The sequence below is a fragment of the Aythya ferina genome (genome assembly GCF_964211825.1).
Source record: "Aythya ferina genome assembly, chromosome: Z".
Lineage (NCBI taxonomy): Eukaryota > Metazoa > Chordata > Aves > Anseriformes > Anatidae > Aythya > Aythya ferina.
Genome location: NC_140299.1, coordinates 28,671,730 through 28,687,192, shown reverse-complemented (window position 1 = coordinate 28,687,192; position 15,463 = coordinate 28,671,730). Strand labels below are relative to the sequence as shown.

Here is a 15,463-nt window from a genome sequence, read left to right as displayed (position 1 = left end):
TGGGACGCCCGCCCCCCCGCCGATAGGGGCGCGCCTATTGGCTGCGGCCGCCTGTCGCTCAGCGCGGGGGAGAGGCGCTGCGCGGCGCGGCGGCGGTTGGGGCTGCCCGGCCGGGGCCCCGCGCGCGGAGCGGAGCGGGGCGGCCGCGGCCTCCGCCTCCGTGAGGCGGTGGTGAGGAAGGTGCTGGAAGCGCTTCAGAGCTTCCGAGGCCAAAACCCGTGGCAGAAATAAAGAGAGAAGCCGCCGGGCGCGGCGTGCGGAGGGAGCCTGCCGCGGAGAAGGGAGCGTGGCCGCTTGACGGGGGGGTCGCTGCTGCGGCCGCGTCTGGCGTTAAGGAGAAGGTACTCGGTAACGCCGGGCACCGGCTGGGCGTGTCAGCCACCGCCCGAGTGAGCCACCAGGGCTTGGGGGCACCAAAGGCAGCGTCTGGCCACTAACTGACAAGTGTTCCAAGTCTGTATGCTGTTTCACACATCTTTACTTGCATAACATAAACTATAATCACCTGCTTCTAACGTATACAGTGCTTTTTTTAAAATTATTTTTCCTCTTTTTCTGTACTTCACCACAGTGTTACAATCCGATCGCTCATCGTGTTCGCTGTATAAGGTGGCCGCCCAAATGCTGACAGGTAGCAGCGCGAAACAACTGGTGCTGGCGCTGGGCAGCACCGCGTGTCCCGTAAATAAGGCATCCAGGGCTGCGTGCTCGATGTTGTGTTCGTTGTTGGCCGTGCAGAACACATTTATCTGGGAACAGAATCAAGGAAATGGAAGCATTCAAATCTGCATCTACAAAGTAGGAAATATCGCCATCTAAAACTTTTGATCCGTGACTAATTTAGGATATTAGTTTAAGCTTTGTCTTCAACTGTAAGTTGTAATCCATTCCTGGAGATGAAGCAATATAGTTCACATTTTTGGAAAAATTATGCTAATAAAAACAAAAGGGTTCTTTTTAATAAAAACAAGAGGTTCTTTTCTTTATTCTTCATACCAATTTACTGAAATCGATGTATCAGTAAGTTTTTTTTACCTGCTATAGCAGAAGCTTCAAGAACAGCAAACGTGCAAATATAGTAAATGACAACATGCTAAAGGCTGAGTTAGCTTTCCACTGATTAGCTTTGCTTAGGAAAAGGAGAAGAGAAAAAAACGAGGGCGGGTCATTGCCATTAGGGAGTTGCAGATAGTTGCAGCAGCCTCACCATAACACCTCAAAAGAATCTTTGCTGCAGCAGTTCGTGGTGGTATTTCTCTCTCTGCCAGAGATTACAGCCACTGCAGAAGAAATGGCAGAAAGGAATGGTTTTTAGTGCCTCAGTTAGTTCCCAGCAAAATCCAGTTGCTGAGGTTAGGGGGATAGTGAAATTTCAGCTCAAATATTCTGTGAGGATAGCTTCATGCTAAGGTTTCTGTATAATTAACAACAATAGATTATTTTTCTTTGTATTATTTGTATTTTTTAACATATCCCAGGAAATTAGAAAACTCAAGACTTGTCTTAGGGAAACTGCCTTTCTGATTACCTTTACCTTACCTTACTTTTCTGATAACAGGTAACTTTTCTAAACAGGTTGCCCAGAGAAGCTGTGGATGCCCCATCCCTGGAGGCGTTCAGGGCCAGGCTGGATGGGGCCCTGGGCAACCTGATTTGGTGGCAGGTGTCCCTGCCTATGGCAGGGGGGTTGGAACTGTGTGATCTCTAAGATCCCTTCCAACCCGAGCTATTCTATGATTTTATGATTGTATGATAATGTTGACTGCTGGTTTGGTGGACAGTGTTCACCCCAAAAAGCAATGAGAAAAAGCATGCTGCTCCGAACTTTAATGGAAGAGTTCAAAGGTGGAAATGGGATGAAGGCAAGATAATTCAGCTTTGCAGTGAGTTCAATTTGTTGAGATCATTATCACGTGGGGACGTGTCTTATGACCTCCATGAGTTTGCTGCGGTAAGGTGAAAATGTCTGATGTTTTACATCAAGTTAATTCATGTGTCTGAGTTACTCCAGATTAAAAGAAATAGCCTTTTTGGTGGTTTTGTTGCTTGTTTGGTTAAGGAGTCAAGGCAAATGCTGTGATGAGGTAAATCAGTGATGTAAGAAACCATGGAAAGCGTCAGTTCTACGTGTGCTGTCTGCAAAAGTCTTCTCATGTCCTAACCATTGTGCATTGGAAATTACACTTATTTCTTGAAGCATGTGAATCCTGAAGGGAAGGATATTCTGCATTACCCATCTATTGATCTGTGGTATGTAATACTACGAGTGTGACAGATTCCATTAGAATGGTGCATCCTGACAACAAAGCAATTGATTAGATCTGGTTAGAAGTTTTCCTTCTCATATGGAAGATGCAGTTGTTCCCTAATTTAAAAGTATAATTTCAATTCTAAAATAACTTTCATGAATGTGCTTGGTACTTTGCCCTTTCTCTCTCTCTTTTTTTTTTTTTTTTTGTTGTTTTGGTTTGTTTGTTTCTTTGTTTTGTGTTTTTCAGTGCTATTGTTTTGTTTGTTTGTTTTGTTTGTTTTTCCTGGAGACAAGTGTTCATCAAGCTTTCCTCATATTTTAAAAGAGAGAGTCTCTTTCAAAGCATCTTCATCAACTTTAAACTCTCCAGGTGTATTTCTACGAGTGTGATGTCCAAAAGATAATGTTAAGCTGAGATCTTCTCAGGTGTAAATGGAAGGGAATAATTAATGTCCTTTGTCTAAGGAGTGTTTCTGAATGCATTCCAAAACAATATATTTGTGTGTGAGAAAGGTGAAGTGACTTGCAGTGATACTCCATTTATGTTCCTGTTTTGTAGCCCACAAATTTCCAGAGTTTGGTCTTGTTTCTTGTTCTAAGGGAGAGGAGAAGCAAATTTTAGTGTTGATCTTGCTTCTTTCCTTGCTTTTTCTTCAGGTCAACATTTTGCTTCCTAACCAGGTAGGCCCAGCTTTGCATTCGTGTTTCACAAGAGTATTACCTCATGCCTGATTTTATTGAACTCTTCTAGTTTCTCTCCAGGTAGGAAACTCTATTTTATATACAAAAGTTTATTCTCTATCAAATATCAGAATGTTAATCTGAGATTCCCTCCTACCTCAGGGTGGAACTTTTGAGACAAGTCCAAGAACTTCTGATGAGTCTTTGTATCTCAAAATGCGTTTTACCAAAAATCGACCCAGTGGGTATGGCAATAAAAGAAACTCAAACAGCAAATGGGACAGAGGGTTGAGGAGGGAAATTGAGATAATTGCTTCAGTATTTTGGTAATTATATTTACAACACACAAGGGCAGTTTTGTCATATGTAGTGTGAAAACGATTTCCCTGTGTCAGTGGCAGCTACATCCTCAGTTATTCACAAACTGATTAGACAGGCCAAAGGCAAAAAACAGACCTGGGATGTGCAAGCTGTGCGACCATTCAGCAAGATACAGGCTTAAGGTTGTTCTGTTCATGCTCATTTATGAGCTCATTTTCAACATCTATAGATAAGCAGGATCCAAAATGCTTTTATTTTATATTCATACTTGTTCCTCAGTATATTAGTTGCATGAAAATGAAATATGGCTGCTTGATAAAGAAGGTATATGATAAAAGACACATAGCTGGATTTGAGCTGGATCATACTGGCCTTATCAACATATGGACTTTTCCTAATTTAGTGTTCAGACTCAGGTTAGGGTGTGAAAATAATTTGTTTCTGTTTAGCTGTAGTCAGTTGGTCTTAAAGACAAAATAAATCATTCTCTGTGGAACCACATACAGGGCACCCGTAAATGAAAGCAGCTGAATCCAGAAAGGGACATCCATCCATAAATAAGAATTCATAGAAGGGATTATTAAGTCATTTAGATCTCCTGAAAATCATATATTCTAGTTAAGTCAGCGACATTAAAAAGATCTGTGGGGTGATTTAAGAAAACTTAATGAATTGGTCAACTGTTCATGTGTTCCCAATGGGTCACAGGTAGATTCTCCTACCTTACCTTGCATAGGTTTTGTATTCATTGCTGCGTGACTTTGCCTGATGTCTCTGAGAATTAGAGACTGTTTATCCTTTACCATCGCCTTCAGTGGACTGTTTGCTTGTTAAACCAGAATTTGTGAAGTGCTGTTTTATTACAAGACATTTTAATCTCCCTCAGTCACTTACTTGTGTAAGTCATTGTGATGTGCTTGGAAGCGTCAAGGTGGGATAGTGACAGTGATACTTACTGTGCAACTTGTCTCATGCAACAAGCATTAAGTGATACAGCTGAGAGAGCAGTGAGCTGAACAGTTAGTTCTCAAAATGGCTGTAGCTACACATTGTCTTCCTACTTTGGAAAATGTTGCATTTATTAATTCCAGGAACTACATATAAATACAGAAGAGGCTGGAAGTGAGACTCAGCATGAGACTTGGCAGTGAGAAACCTCAGAGACTCAAATGAGACTGTACTTGAAGCTTTGCTAGATACCTCCTATGAGAAACTACTAGGCTCTTCTAAGTTCCAGTAGGCACAAATACTGCTCTCTCTTATTTTCCACAGCTCTGACACAAATTCTAGTTGATGCATACAAAATAGTTTAATATAGTACTACTTCATTGACTGGCTTTCTTTCCCCACTCCCATCAGCCCCATTACCAGCTCTTGGTGTAGAGTCAGGAATGAAGAGTATGTTCCTGGAGTTGGCCTGCTCAGGTCTTAAATGTTTGTGAACAAGAGCGACTGGCAGAGTCTTGACCCTGCTGTCCTAATGTAGCCTGCAATAGCTGAGGTGTGGACATGACACTGCTTTTGAGCCAAAGCAGTGAAGTGGTGATTTCTGACATGGGGCATTGTGCATGCGTAGGGGTGTGGAGCAGGATGCATACGTCTTACAAAGATATGGAAGAGGAGCTTTTTCTGAGGTTTGGTTAGGGATTTGTCTGCCTGCAGGTGGATTTAAATAGGTTCCCAGCTGAGGAAGTGTAGCATAGAAGTGGATGTGTATGCCAAAAAAAGGAAAATGAGTAGACATGCAAGTTTCAGAGGTAAAAATTTGCTTTAAAAGAACATGAAAGGGTGGTAGTGTTGCCTGACCTAAAAGAGAAAAAAAGTCTATTACTGCCCATTCTACAAAGTCACCCTGCGCTTTTGTTGAATTGAAAATATACAGAGACTTTACATCACAGTGGCCAGGACACTATTGTCCTGGCTGGCAGAAGGCAGAACAGCCTGTGTTAGTAATGTCTTTAACTGCTGCAGCAGCTTTATGCAATGCTTGTGAGTCAGAGCCCTACATCTCTTTCCGAGCACTCCGTAACCCTCAAGTAGAATGTGAGAGAACATTATCACATTCAAAACATTGTTTATGGTCCACCTGTTTCATTTGTAAGACATAAGAGCCTCTGTCAGTTAAAAACTGTTAACCATCTCAAACCCAGCCTCGAGCTTTATTTCAAAGACAGAAAAACATCCAATCTATGTTTTAATGAAAAACTGTTAATAGAGTTACACTTGATTTTTTAACTTTTTTTTTTCCTGCTTTTTCTATGTGTGTGAGTAAAGGAGCAGAACTGGATACTTATTTTGAACCACTGAAAATAACCCATTTCTGTGAAATATATGCAGGAGTTATGTTCTGGTAACAGGCTGATTACATGTAGTTTTCAAACATTCTATTAGAAACTGTCAAGAAACAGAATGGATTATTTTTTTTCACTTCCTTTACTTTCTATACAACTGATGTGGTTAGGCAGCTCTTCTTAATTTCTGACAGTTCTTCCACTACATAAAAATAAGTAGGACTCCTCTGTCAAATGGCTTTAATGAGTATTTTTTTCTTCTATACAATGTACATGGATCAACCTGTTATGAGCAATAACGTAAGAACTCTAAATGGGAGGCCCCTCCCAAGGGAAGAAAAAAATCAGGGAAAAATTTTGTTATCATTTGTTATCTGAGGTAGTTTTCAGGGTCAAGAAGACTTTTAGAGGACATTAAAGCATTTGAAAGCTGTTACTGTAAGAAATTGAAAAGGAGGCCAAGAAATCTTGACATAATAATACTTAGGAAAAAATAGGTAGGTATTAAACCTTAGGATTAATTCGTTCAGTCTAGAAGATGACAGTATCAATGAAAATAGACCATCAGGCGACAGCTGGTTTGTACTAGAAAGACGCTTGTCACTCAGAGAATTAAATCTAGTGGATTTCCTAATTTCAGTCAGTATAAAGGGGTGCGTTTAAATGCATCATCTCTGGTTAGAAGCTTTCAAAAGCAGAATGATTCCACTTCAGGGAGGTTGATGAGCTAGGTGAGCTTAAGCTCCTTGGTTACTGAGAGCCTTCTATTGGTATTTTAGAGGATAAAACTGTACATGTGTCATTATTATGTTGTCAATGATGTCCACAATTTTGTTAATGGTTACCTTATTTATTTATTTGTATTTATTTATTTATTTATATATATGTATTATTTATTGGCTTTTTGTTTTACCTGCTATTTAGCAAGATAAATGGATTTTTCTAGGGATGTCAGACACACATTCCTCTACCACAGTATTGACACCATCCATTCTGATACATGCTCATGATAAAAATAAGAACTATAGTTGTTCCCCCTTTTCCTCTCTTGCCATCTGCCTCTTGACTGGGCTTGGTACTATGAAAAATCATCAATCAGAAAGGTTGGAATCTGGCAGCTCACAGAAGCAACTAATTTTTGATGAACAAGTAAGGCTATGGTAGAAATGTGTGCTAAGTTTCAGCTCATGCGTGTTAGCAGCATTTAATGATCTACGCTACAAAGGGTGGTATATAGACAGATAAGCAGCACAGGTGTGTAATTGTATTAAACTTCATGATTAGCTTACTAAGAAGCTTTCCAGAAAGCATAGAGAACCTGCATTTTGCCAGTGAACTTCTGAACTTTTGCTAATAAGACTGGTTCTGGACCCTGAGAATAATTACCAAGGAAGAAGACAAATTTATGAGTGGGTAAATACAAGCAGTCTGAGGTAGAAGAGTGATAAGACAACTGTCCCCGCAGTAACAAAAGAAATAAGATCACATTTAAAAGATAAGTGGAAACTAGTACGAGGCTGTTGTTTAAGAGAGTCCCAGGAACAAGGAAACTGAAGTAGTACCATTTACAAAAAATATGCTAATACAGCTCTACTCGTAAGGGAAGTAATAAGAAAATAAAGAAGTCTAGTGACAGTGTAATTGGAGATGCAGTTACATAGAGCCTGAAAGAGGCATAAAAAGACATGGAAATCTCTAGAAATCTCTTGCAAATCAATCGTTATCCTGCACTGCAATAAACAAGTAGAGCTATATTGTTTGTACTTAAAACTTTAAAAAAGGTGGCTGGGGTTGAGGAGAGGAGGAGGGAAGGAGTGGTGCATTATTGTTAATTAATAAATTCAGATTTATGATCATAACCTTCTCCTCCCGCTTGATGGACAGTGATCAGAAGAAGTTATTACAACAGGAGTAACTGATGTAAGTTGTGGCTACAGATACCTCTCTTTCAGTTTGTCTTCCTGCATCACTCATGCTACAGAAAGCAACTATCCTGCATACAGCAGGCTGCTCAGAAGGGACTAAGCTTACCGCCTCTTTTGTCTTTGTGTGGCACAGCCGGAAGAAAAGGACTCACTACTTTTGTTGTTAATATTTGTTTCTGCTGCTGCCTTGCATCTCTCAACTTCTTTCTCAGGTGCCAAGGTTATGCAAGTAGGAAGTAAAAACTGACTCTTCTGGTTGTAAAGGCTGCTGAGGCAGCTGATTATTGTCGTCTTAGTGCAGGTAAAGCAGGTAGTCTACTGTTCTAAGTTGCTGCCTATTGTGTCTGAGCCAAAAGGTTGTCCCTTTCACCTGCAACACTCCGAACAGGCTGGATTTCAGAACCTAGGAAGGAACTAAATTTGGAGTAATCCAAAATGAAAGAGAATGCACAACTGTCGATGCCTCTGAAGCCACTTAATAGAGGACTTTACTTCACAAGCCCTGAGAGCAAAGGTGTGGCACAAATCCTTATACAGGACAGATCCCAACTGTTAACCCTATATGTACCAGCAGCATATTTGATTCTGAAACCGTCCCAAACATATAATAGGAATTGCCCACTTAATTGGTTGGTTGGACAGACTTCTAGCTATTCAAGATGCACAGCAGACCCACAAGCATGTATCTGTCACCAGCTAAAGATCTTCGGAAGGAATTGATCAGACCATATGCATGAATAAGGTCAATAGGAGCACAACCCTTTTCAACCCATGGGTATCTTGAGAACAAAGTTGTTAAAAACTTATGGACTATTGAGGAGCAACCCAAATACAGTGGAGAAAGTGTGTTCCACTGCAGTGTAGTCAAGGCCCACAGAGGATAACATTCACAGAGCATGGGACCATTTTACTCTGCCAGATCTCATCTTTGAGACAAGGCAACATTATCAGCATTATTAATGTATCCATAACTATTCACCCCTCCCTGTTCTGTCACCCACCAAACCTGCAAAGTTTGGCCATTCTGAAGGATGAAGAATCCCCATAGAGAACATTGCTCCTTCTAAATACCCATTCTCTGTCCTGTTGTGAATCTCATTTCTGTTCTCCACATGCACACTTTTTTTTAAAATTGTTTTTGTAAATACACCCTCAAATATACAAATGAACCTGACACCTGATAGATGACTTCTTAGTTCTGAGTTAGTATGCATGGTGTGCCTGGAAGAAAAATGGAGATTTGTACATCTGAGAGAAGAACAGAGGAAAGACAATGAGTATTAGCAGAAGCACAAGAGGGGGTAACAATGACAGAGAAAAAATGCAAAAACAAAAACAAAAAACAGCTTAATCTGTGGGAGAAAATTCAGGCCAAGGAACATGAAATGGAGATTCCTAGCAGCTAGTGAGAAGACCAATTGACTTGAGTCGGTCCTTTTGCCTCTTCATGGCTGTTACAGCTTTTTACCTCGCTAGGCAGCTGAACTCCCCCACAACCACACTCTTACTCCCCCTCCTCATAAGAGGAGGGGAGGAAGGAAAGGAAAGAAACAATTCATGGGTTGAGATGAGGATAATTTAATTAAAGGAAAAATAATTATTAAGGAAAAATTATTATTAATTAAATAATTTAACTAGAGGAAAAAAGGAAAGGGGGAGAGGGGAAGAAAGAACACAAGGCCGTGTGGAAACGCAGAGGAAAGAAATTACTCTCTCTTCAGATAGATGGCTTTGGAACATCCTACATAAGTGATTTCATATGGAAGCAGCTGTGACCATAGTTGGTTAGAGGATGATCTCAGAGATAATGCAGATTGCATAGAGATTGTAAACAATCACCCGCCTAACATGCTACCTTGACTCACACTACTTCAATTATATTCTATTACACTTAAAGTGGTGGTAACTAAACTAATTTAAGGAACAAGAACTTTAGCAGTTCTCTGATACTGGAGAGGTTAAAGCTGAACTGAGGAACCAGAAAGTCAGCCTTTAGAGATCTCAAATTTCAGCCACTAAGAAAGTGTCGTTTTCCAGGCAGTATTATCCAATGGATAGTGGATAGTTTCTTTTCCATTGTGGAATCATTCGACCCAAGAACCATTCTGGCTATTAGCAGATGCTGATGAGTAGAAATTTTGTTGTGAAAAGGACTGTAATAGTTAATACAAGCCCTGCAAAAGACTTGTACAAGCCACAGATCAAACAGACAGGAGTGAATGTCTGCAAGTATACTGGTTTTTGTGTCATGCTGTCTAATGACCAGCCTTTGATAGAGACCCTCAGGAAAATCAAAGCACTGATTTCATAAATTAGCAAACAAAAATAATTGTACAGATGGGACTTGAGATGTCATGGGTGGAACCTTTCCTGCTCTGTTTTTGAATGCACACATATTTGATCTGTGTTTGTCTCTCTTTGGAAATCCTTTCATTTTGAATTTAAATAACAGCAAGCAAATTCATGCCAAAGGGTGCTGGAACTATACAGCACGTATTAACACATTTTTTCTTGTTCATTTCTTTTGTACCTTGGTATAAAGAAAGCACCATTCATTTGCTCTGGATGCTAAACTGAGTTAGTAAGCTATATCAACATTTCCATTCAGATCCCCAAAGCTCGCCTTTTTTTCAGGTATTTCTGGTGTGTGGAGCCATATTGACACATGACTGTAGGACTGTGGACTCAGCATGCCACAGCACTGAAGCTTTTTACTAGTGTAATTTGGCCAAGCACCCAAATTACTGCAAGACAGACAATCCCTACTATGAAAGCACTGTATGTGATTACCCGAAAGAGAGAATATGCTACTGGCAGAGATATGTATGGCACACAGAGTTCAATCCTTTATCCTGTGATCTAACTTGTGGTAGTGTTGAGTCTTTGTTTACATGCTAAATTTCCCCACGTAGCTCCTTGAGTTGCATGAATTACTTGATGGCAAGAAAAGAGGTATTTACAAGGCATTATATGGAACAACCACCTTCAACAGGAATTACGACAGGTATATTTAAAAACTTTTGTTTTTAAATTCACTTCCGTTTAGTAAACACTTCTTCAAAAATCAAGCCTTTCCAGAATACACAGTGAAAATAAATAGTGACGTATCTTATCCTTGTAATGACTTGTGTAACTTCCCAGAGGTGGAAACGTTTGTAGGAGGTTTTTCTTCTATTTCAAATATAAGCAGGACTCTATAAATGTGTTCAAATCACATGTACCTATGGTTTTATGCCTAGAACATACTCAAGATGGGTTATAAATACAAACCTCATGCTGCAGCTGTAGTATTATGTAATTAACATCTTTAAAGGTTCATTAAGATACTTTGCAATATTCTTTCCTATCCCATGAAAATTCTCCTATCACAGAACTTTGTAAAACAAAACAATTTTGATTCCTTCTCTAAAACACATAACAAATCCACTACAGTTTTAGGCTGTGCTAGTTTTGCCTCAGAGGTAGATTGCTGATTGGGTAAATCTGTGACTATATCCTGTCCCATAAAAGCCAATTTTGTTTTCAATTGGTACATTTCACCATCACTCACAATCCACTGTTGTTAAGATCCACTATTCACAACTACTTTTTGGCCAAATTTAAGACTGAAAAGAAGGGACCAAACAGTGGCTGAGTCACTTCTGTTGTGTGCCAACAAGTTGCTCGTTTGCTGATTGGCCACCTGCCTTTGATCTATATTATATCATTCCAGGGAGCTGCTCCAGCTGGCCAGAGACTGGGGAATATGAGCTGTAGTCAAGGATACCTGCAAAGCACTGGGAGCTGCAGCAAAGAGTCTTTGAAGGGAAGCACAGAAAAAGGCAAATTAGAGGGAAGGCAAGGGAAAAATAGAGGCAAGGAGCCAATTTCTGATCTCAGCATCACTGATGTCACCAATCAGAATCTGGTCCACAGAGTGCTGCGGAAAGAAGAAAAGAAACAGGTCAGAGAGAAAGGTGACAGACAAGCTGAGGTGACAGAGAGGGGATAATTAATCGTGTCTCAACTGTAATCTTAATGACTACTCTGCTTTAACACTTCTAATGCCTCTTACAAAGCCAAGAGCACAAAATTAATAAAATCTTTCCAAGACACTGACATGTCTGTCATAGCAGCTCCAGCAGCGATTTTTACCAGCGGCACACTTGACTGCAGATCCATCAGAAGAGCAATATGCACAGATCTAATGCAGAGAAAAATATTTAAATCTCTTCATGCTTAGGGTGAAATACTGTAATAGCAGACTTGCTTCTACTTAAGACCTACCTTGTTTTCATTTTCTAAGCATTTCTAAGGTTACTTCATTTGATTGTACAATAAAGCCCAGACAATGCCTACAACCTTTTTCAAATTTTTGAATAATTCACCTTCATTTTAGAATACATTCTCCTCAAAAATATCCATGCAAACACCAAAAAAAAAAAAAAAAAGAAAACTAACCTTCCTGAAATATTCTCTTTTGAAAATGCTCATGTGTTGGAACTCTACTGGCAAGTCAAAATAAGTGAAAAGAATTGTTATGATCAGTGCAAGGATTTTGTATTTGTTTCACTGAACTATTTGTTCTGAAAGTATTTTTTTATCTACTAAAATAAGGAAAAAAGTTATACATGAAGAACTCTTTATCTGTTCTAAATACTCTTTCAAGCTAGAAAAGTCATTTTTAGCTTAAACACAGAGAAAAGCTGAGTTGTCTGCTATTCCTGCCGTGTGGATCCTTGGAGGCCTGATCTAGCAACAAGATTTGCTGTGCTGTTTTTATGACCATTGCATTAAGAACTGCAGTAAGGCTGGGTTTGTTGTTGTTGTTCTGTTGTTTTGTTTTGCTTTTGCCTCAATTCCTTTGCAAGTAAGAATTTAAGGGAGCTTCTCTTTGTCTTGAAGCTGGCAAACTTTATCAAGGCTGAAAAATAACTTCCCACAAAACAAGCAAAAAAATTCAACTTTTGATTAGTGACAGTCTTAGAAATAACTGAAACAGGTAGTGCTTGTTAGAGTCATGAACCTACCCTATGCCCTGAGAAGCAAAACTATCATCTGAAGTCAGCAGCTTACATTTAAAAGGTTGAAATTCTCATTTGATGATATTTCTGTTGCAGTTTGAATCCCTTCATCCTACGCTACTTCAACAAGCCGGATTTGCAGGTGGAAGTCATTGTGTCGCCTCAGACTTAAGCCCTTGCAGAATTGCAGCTCACACAGGACAGTCCTATTGATGTCAATGTGATTGCTTGCAGTATATAACACTTGGCAGGTGTTTCAGCTTGGAGACTAAATGAAGAAGGGTTACACTGAGAGATTTAACTGAGCTAAATGAGCTTTTCAAAAGTTCATTTGAATACAGCATGAAACTTTTCAAATAAGATACAGACCCTAGATTAAGTCCTGCCAGTGGAGGTCATTTTCCCCTCCTGAAGTGGAAGAACCTTCACTAGAGAGTGATACCAACAGATAAAGTCATTAAGGAAGCAAATCGTATTGCATGGTTCTCTGTAATGGAAGTTGAATCGTGTTATTCACTAAATATGAGCGTGTAAGTTTTGAAAATGCCTGTAGGTTATTGCAACTCAGGTCTGAAGTTGATGGAATTTGAGAATGAGAGTTTTCTTGCTGTTGTAAGTTTACAAAATACCTTAATGCTATTATTATATATATATATAATTTTTATATGCTTTTCACTACTGTATTTGTGTTTCTTCACCAAGAAAAAAAAAGTTTAATTTCCCTTCACAGCAGCTAGAGCTGAGTCATGCTCCAAGTTTTCCTGTTATAACTTGTCTAAGACGTTAGGGACAGAAATTTGCACTAAGCTGTTAGTATAAACTCCAGCATGCCATATGTGCAGCCAGTCAACTTCCTTACCAAGACAGTTTTTCTACTGGTCCACCCCCCGATGAAGGATGTCCCTGCAGGACTCACAGGAAGAGCTTTAAACTAGATTTGAAGTGGGGAAGGGATAAAACTAGGCTCACTAAAGATGACCCTTGTACAGTGTGCCAATGGATGCAGGACACTGTGCTAGCAAGATCCTTCAGTCTGCTATCCCAGTGGAAGTAGGTGATGGAAAACCATGCAACAGCAAAGACACGAGGGATATTCATGGGTTAGAAATCACAGAAGTGCCTAAGAATGGTCACATTGGAATTAGGGCTTCTCCCCCCAAAAAGGTGATGGGATCATTAGCCAAACTGAAGTGCAATAATACCATTGTATGCAGCATGGGCAACAAACAGGAAAAGCTTGGAGTCATTGTGCAGCAGGAAAACTATGACAGAGTTGCCATCACAGAAATGGGATGATCTGCACAACTGGAGTGCTGCAACGGATGGCTATACACTCTTTGGAAGGGATAGGCTAGGAAGGAGAGGTGGTGAGATATGTTATGTATGTTAGAGATTGTTTTGGTTGTCTTGAACTTAGTGATTGTAAAGATAGAGTTGAGTGTTTATGGGTATGAATCAGCAAAGGCCAACAAGGCAGATGTCATGGAGAAAGTCTGTTATAGACAACACAAGCAGGGTGAAAAAGTAGGTGAAATATTCTATAAGCAGCTGGGAGGAGCTTCACAATTGCTGTCCCTCATTCTAACTGGAATGCTTAAACTTACCAGATGTCTGCTGGAAATGCAATACAGCAGAGAGGAAGCAGTCTAGGAGTTTCCTAAAGTATCATAGAGAGATAGAGTATCCTGAATTGGAAGAGACCTGTAAGGATGGGATGACTGGAACTTCTGGCTATACACAGGACGATGCCAAAATTAAGCTATATTTTGCGATTGTTGTCCAAACTTCCTTACACAGCTGGTGAATGAGCCAGCTACAGAAGGTGCACCACTGCATCTTTTGCTTGCAAAAAGAGAAGGAATTGTGGGTGGAAGGTTGCAGGCCATCTTGGGCATAGTAATCACATGTTAGTAGAGTTTTTGATTCTTGGAAAAGTAAAGAAGGAGGTTAGCAGAAATGCCAGCCTGGACTTCCAGAGGGCAGACTTCAGCCTGTTAAGGAGGCTGGTTGGTGGAGTCCCTTGGGAGGCAGTCCTGAAGGGCAAAGGAGTCTGGAAAGGCTGGATACTCTTCCAGAAGAAAATCCTGAAAGTGCAGGAGCAGTTCATCACCATGTGTTAGAGATCAGCCAGCGGGCAAGAAGGTTGGCCTGTCTGAACAGAGAGCTTTAGGTAGGACTCAGGAAGAAAAAGTTCATGACCTTTGGAGGAAGAGACAGACCACTCAGGAGGACTACAAAGATGTCATGAAGATATGCAGGGAGGAAATTAGAAGGGCCAAAGCCCAGCTGGATATTAATCTGTCTCCTGCCGTTAAAGACAATAAAAAATGCTTCTATAAATACATTAGTAGCAAAAGGAGGACTAAGGAGAATTTCCATCCTTTATTGGATGTGGGGGAGAACACAAAAGGACAAGGAAAAGGCTGAGGTACTTAATACCTTTTTTGCTTCAGACTTTAGTAGTAAGACCAGTTCTTCTCCAAACCCCCTATGCTGGAAGATAGGGACAGGGAGCAGAATGAAACACCCGTAATACAGGAGGAAAAGATTAGTGACCTGCTACACCACTTAGGTGCACACAAGTCTATAGGGCCAGATGGGATCCACCCAAGGGTATTGAGGAGGCTGACGTATGTGCATACCAAGTCACTTTCCATCATTTATTGGCAGTCGTAGCTGTCAGGGGAGGTTCCAATTGAATGGAAGCTGGCAAATGTGATGCCCATCTACAAGAAGGGCTGGAAGGAGGACCCAGGCCTTTCAGTCTGACTTTTATGCTGGGGAAGGTTGTGGAGCAGATCGTCTTGAATGCGATCACGCGACACCTACAGGGCAACCAGGTGATTAGGCCCAGTCAGCATGGGTTTATGAATGTCAGGTTCTGCTTGACAAACCTGATCTTCTACAAGGTGACACACTCAATAGATGAGGGAAAGGCTGTGGATGTTGTCTACCTAGGCTTTAGTGAAGCTTTTGACACTGTTTCTCATA

The 15,463-nt window shown here is 40.4% G+C and overlaps 1 protein-coding gene across 7 annotated transcripts; it reads left to right on the top strand.

The window, feature by feature from the left end:
* The first annotated feature begins 55 nt into the window (after nucleotides 1–55).
* Nucleotides 56–12,752, top strand: LOC311426802 (uncharacterized protein). Of its 7 annotated transcripts, none has more exons than XM_084503462.1 (4): nucleotides 56–341; nucleotides 572–798; nucleotides 11,182–11,412; nucleotides 12,569–12,752. In XM_084503462.1, the coding sequence occupies exons 2-4, from the start codon at nucleotides 622–624 to the stop codon at nucleotides 12,683–12,685; spliced, it is 525 nt and encodes a 174-aa protein (XP_084359588.1). In that variant the 5' UTR covers nucleotides 56–341; nucleotides 572–621; the 3' UTR covers nucleotides 12,686–12,752. The 7 variants fall into 7 exon arrangements, 5 of the variants coding, with proteins under 5 accessions (XP_084359588.1, XP_084359589.1, XP_084359587.1 ...); XM_084503463.1 differs by having other exon boundaries at nucleotides 56–453; nucleotides 11,182–11,425; XM_084503461.1 differs by having other exon boundaries at nucleotides 56–457.
* Nucleotides 12,753–15,463: the final 2,711 nt, after the last annotated feature.

Excerpts from the sequence above, each read along its gene's own strand:
- LOC311426802 (XM_084503459.1), top strand. Across the intron at positions 799-11,181 it reads TTCAAATCTGCATCTACAAA|GGAGCTGCTCCAGCTGGCCA; the intron begins GTAGGAAATATC and ends ATATCATTCCAG. Across the intron at positions 11,413-12,568 it reads GGAAAGAAGAAAAGAAACAG|TTTGAATCCCTTCATCCTAC; the intron begins GTCAGAGAGAAA and ends TTTCTGTTGCAG.